General features: G+C 42.9%; 1 protein-coding gene across 1 annotated transcript; it reads left to right on the top strand.

The window, feature by feature from the left end:
* The first annotated feature begins 638 nt into the window (after positions 1 to 638).
* LOC125531883 (succinate dehydrogenase subunit 8A, mitochondrial) lies at positions 639 to 3,729 on the top strand. The gene is made up of 2 exons (XM_048696104.1): positions 639 to 894; positions 3,399 to 3,729. The coding sequence occupies exons 1-2, from the start codon at positions 796 to 798 to the stop codon at positions 3,474 to 3,476; spliced, it is 177 nt and encodes a 58-aa protein (XP_048552061.1). The 5' UTR covers positions 639 to 795; the 3' UTR covers positions 3,477 to 3,729.
* Positions 3,730 to 4,155: the final 426 nt, after the last annotated feature.

Below are 4,155 nucleotides of genomic sequence, written 5' to 3'. Positions count from 1 at the left end.
TCTTGTTATTTCCCTTGTGTTTTTTATATGGTTCAAGAGGTCTTCAGTTCCGGTGTACACATGCTTCCGTCTGCATGTGCGCATTGTGTTCGCTCCGTAAAATTTCTTGACAACATTTGTACCTAGAGTCTGTGTATTCATTTCACCTTCTGCAAAAAGAAAATGAAAGCGCCCGGTTCCATCCGTTCCCTCTTCATTTTCATCCATAGATGCATTGGACTCGTAATTTTTGTTTGTTTGAGGAATAGTGCATCGGAATCATGATGGTGTCAGCCCGAAGAGCAGGAGATGTTTTTTTTTGAGCATCAGTACAAACACAAGCGCTCATATACACGCGCATACACTCATCCCTATGAACGCACACACGCATACCCTACCCCTATGAGCATCTCCGAGAGACTGAAGTCACCGTAGGCGCCTCGTCGTCGACGGGAACGTCTCTTCCCACTGAAAGCGCATCGCCGGAAATCCTAAAATAAACTAGGAATAATGTGAACACCAGGATTAAAACCCTGATGGGTTGGAGATATCAATGTCCACCTAATCAACTCACCACAGGTTGATTCGCAGGAGGAGATGTATTGGAGAAACGAGGTTAAGGAACCAGCCCTTCATGTTGGGCCGGGCCGTGGAGCTGACAACAGACCTCGAACATTGGCCCTAGCGTAGCCATACCCCCTTCTTTTTTGCTTTCCCCTTCCCCAAAGCTGGTGCGGTCTCTCCGTCTCGTGTGCGATCTCCCCCAATCCAATTCCAATCCGCCGCGGAAGAAGCGATCGACAGGCGCTCGCGAGGATGATCTACCGCAACTGGTCCCTGCTCTCCTCCACGGTGGTCATCTGGGGCAGCGTCGGCGCCGCCGGCCTCGCCGGGATCTTCCTCTTCGGCGGCAAGGTAACCCACCAACCCACCGACCAACCACCGCGCCGCGCCCTCCCCCTTCCCTCCCGAAACCCCGTCGCCGATCCCCTCCGCCCGACGGCCGCGTGTGTTTTCGCTTGATGTCTGCTTGATCCGCGCGTCTGCCTCGTTTGGTTAGATCAGACCCGTTTGCTGCGCGCGCTGTGCTGCAGATCTGGCGGCTCGTTCGTCTCCCTCTCGGTAGGGGTTGGCGTTCCAACCTACCCCGCTGGTAGTTCTAGATGGATTGGTGCGCACAAGGCGGCTTAGTTGCTGATTTGGGTGGTTCCCAACCAGGGGGTACGAGTTCCTGGATTAAGCCACATATGTGGCTGAATGTTGTCGGTTGGCTGATTAGGGTCTCTGCGCTAATGGTGTGCTCTAGTTTTGGAACAATTTTCTGTTGTGCCTCCCGGTATGGTATTAAGCATGAGCTGCTTTGTTGCAATCCATCATATAGAGCAGTCGTCGTTAGCGGAAATAGCAAATCTTTGGTTGTCCAATGCGTTTCTGGGTCAGAATGATCCATTTACGGCACATAGATGAAGGGTTTCCTTCAGTGGTTGGCAACTGGCTAGCAGGAGATTTTAGTGCCTTGTACTGTCATGTAGCGTGCCGTATAAGATTGTGTTATGCAACCTGCACATTTTTATGCTTGTACATCGATATAATTTGACCGTCTTAAGTTATTTTTTGATTTAGTCTGGGTGGAGGCAATGCATTACAAACTAGGGTATTTGGACATTGTGAACTAAGCACCGGAATTAGGATCCGATGTATCAGTCCTAATTGTAGCCAAACATGGACATTGCACTACTGGTTTGATGATTTCTTAAGAGATTGATAATTCTAATTTAAGTTCCAACTTTCAAGGACCGGAATTGCAGATCACAGTTAGTCATGGTGTGTATATTATTTGGCCAGAAAACAGATAATTCATGAATAGTGCTTAGTTTTGGTTTCCGTTGTATCTTATGTCAGAGGAAAAGACTTGGTTTGCAAATTTGTAGCAACGGCAAAGTTAGAAATTTTTTTTTAGTTCGAGCAGTCAACTATTTTCATGAGATGTAAAAATCATAAATTGCGTGTCAGAACAGATATTATGGTGCATTACATAGCAGCAAATATTGTGGTACTCAAGCAAAGGGATCTTCTCTTTATGCTTTCCTGCTATCTATAAACAGAATTTTGGGATACCACACACGTGGGGCTTGTGCAAAATACGAGGCAAATGTTGTAAATTACAGGGTCTTGATTTGTGTAATATGCAAAGTGGAAGGCACATTTGCTTCTTGCTTTCATTAGCGTTAATGATAGCAAGGGTTGCAGCTCAACTATGTGTCCTGTTTTGATATAGTGTTAGGTGTATAGCCACATAATTTGCAGATTGCGGTAATGGGTATATATCGAATTGAATAGTGATGGACTGGTCAAGTGGGTAATAATAGAAGATTTCCAATAAGTAACAGCGTTGAAAAGCTAAACATGCCTTATGATGGCAAAGTTGCTATGTGTTCTTTGCCATAATAGGTTCCTCTTTGTATAGATGTTTTGAGAGAGTGGAGTTTGTGTTATGTCTACTGTTTCCTGCTTAATGGATTGCTTTGCCCATTTGTCAGCATAGCTGTTTAAGACTGCAGAGTTTCTGTTATGTCACCCACTACTGTATAATGGGTTGCTTTACCTGTTTGTAAAAGAAATTCGTTAAGATATATACTTTTGAAGTTCAGTGTTGGTGTATTTTGGTTGAAATACTGAGGACTTGTGTACTTACATTGGACTAGGCATCTTAATACTCTATATTCTAGATGCTGTCTTTTAAAATGGCACATATATCTTTGCTATATGTAATTTGGTAAGTTTTTGTTTCCTAGTTATGCCATTCTGTACCGATTATGTTAATTTCTAGCTCTTTACTATTGACCTTTTGGGATTTCTATAGTTCATTATGCTGCTGGATGCAAATTTGCGTTTTCTGACGTCTTATAATGTTCTTCTTTAAATAATAAAAACAAGATCCAGTTTCTTAGCAGCTGGAAGTTATATTATCTACCTCTTCCTTGTATGCCTCTGTATATTTCATTTTTAATCTTATTGTTTTTACCCTAAGCTATAAGTCTTAGTCATATTCCCTTGGGACCAACATAATGCTGATGTAGTCACCTCTCCTTGGGATGCCCCATAGAACCAAGCCTAGTGAATACTGAGATGTGAATTGTACTGAAGTTACTTCTTTTTATACGCTATCTCAAGTGATCCTTTTCAAAGGTATTTCAGCGCGATTAATGTATGGGAAATTGCAATGTGTGTAGTCTATAAAGTGCATCCTGGTGATGACCACACACACACATATATATACTGTGATAGTTTGATTACTTGTATGCACATGATTTCTTTTGCTCTTTTACTTATGTTAGCATTGCTACCACTGTTCAGAACTTGTGAGCAGTTGCTAACCGGTGGCTGAGGTGTAATCATTCTTGCTGTAATTTTGGCAGGAGAAATTCCAGGGCTATCTTTCTCGCGAAGGTGAGAGGCTGAGGCAGCAGGACAGAGCCATGATGGGCAAGAACTAGTGCAGAGCACGGCTCACTTTCGACGTGTCAACATGTGAACTAGACATGAAACGACGTATCTCTGTGCTGTAGAACAAACTTTCTCTGCCTGCCAATGGCACCTTTTGCTTCCGGCCCCCATGAATAATCTTGACGCGGATGTTCATTCTGTTCCCCATGAATATTCTCGACGCCGATGTTTGCTCTGTTCCCTTTGGTAGCCTGCTGTTTGTCGACTTTGTTCTGGCGCTCTGAATAAGATTTGATACTGATATACCATCGCTGTTGAGTCGCAATACTTTTTTGTCGCTGGAGTGTATCAGTGATATGTTGTAGAGTCAGTGTACATTCGGCCGGTGCTTGGGCGGATGTATTATGTTTGCCTGACAACCAATCATTTCAAAAACACCAACGAACAAAAATACAAGCGCACAAGTGACCCTTACATATTCCCTCCATCTCAGTGCATTAGGCATTGTGCGTCGTTCTAGGTCATCAATTTAACTAGCTAGATATGTATTATATGTAATTAAAAATATACTCCCTCCGTTCCTAAATATTTGTCTTTATAGAGATTTCTAAAGTGATTACACATGGAGCAAAATGAGTGAACCTACACTTTAAAATATGTATATATACATCCGTATGTGGTAGTCCATTTGAAATTTTTAAAAAGACAAATATTTTGAAGATGAAATAT

Source organism: Triticum urartu, unplaced genomic scaffold (genome assembly GCF_003073215.2).
Source record: "Triticum urartu cultivar G1812 unplaced genomic scaffold, Tu2.1 TuUngrouped_contig_8283, whole genome shotgun sequence".
Taxonomy (NCBI): domain Eukaryota; kingdom Viridiplantae; phylum Streptophyta; class Magnoliopsida; order Poales; family Poaceae; genus Triticum; species Triticum urartu.
Note: the sequence above shows the minus strand (reverse complement) of the source record. Positions and strands in the feature narration are given on the sequence as shown.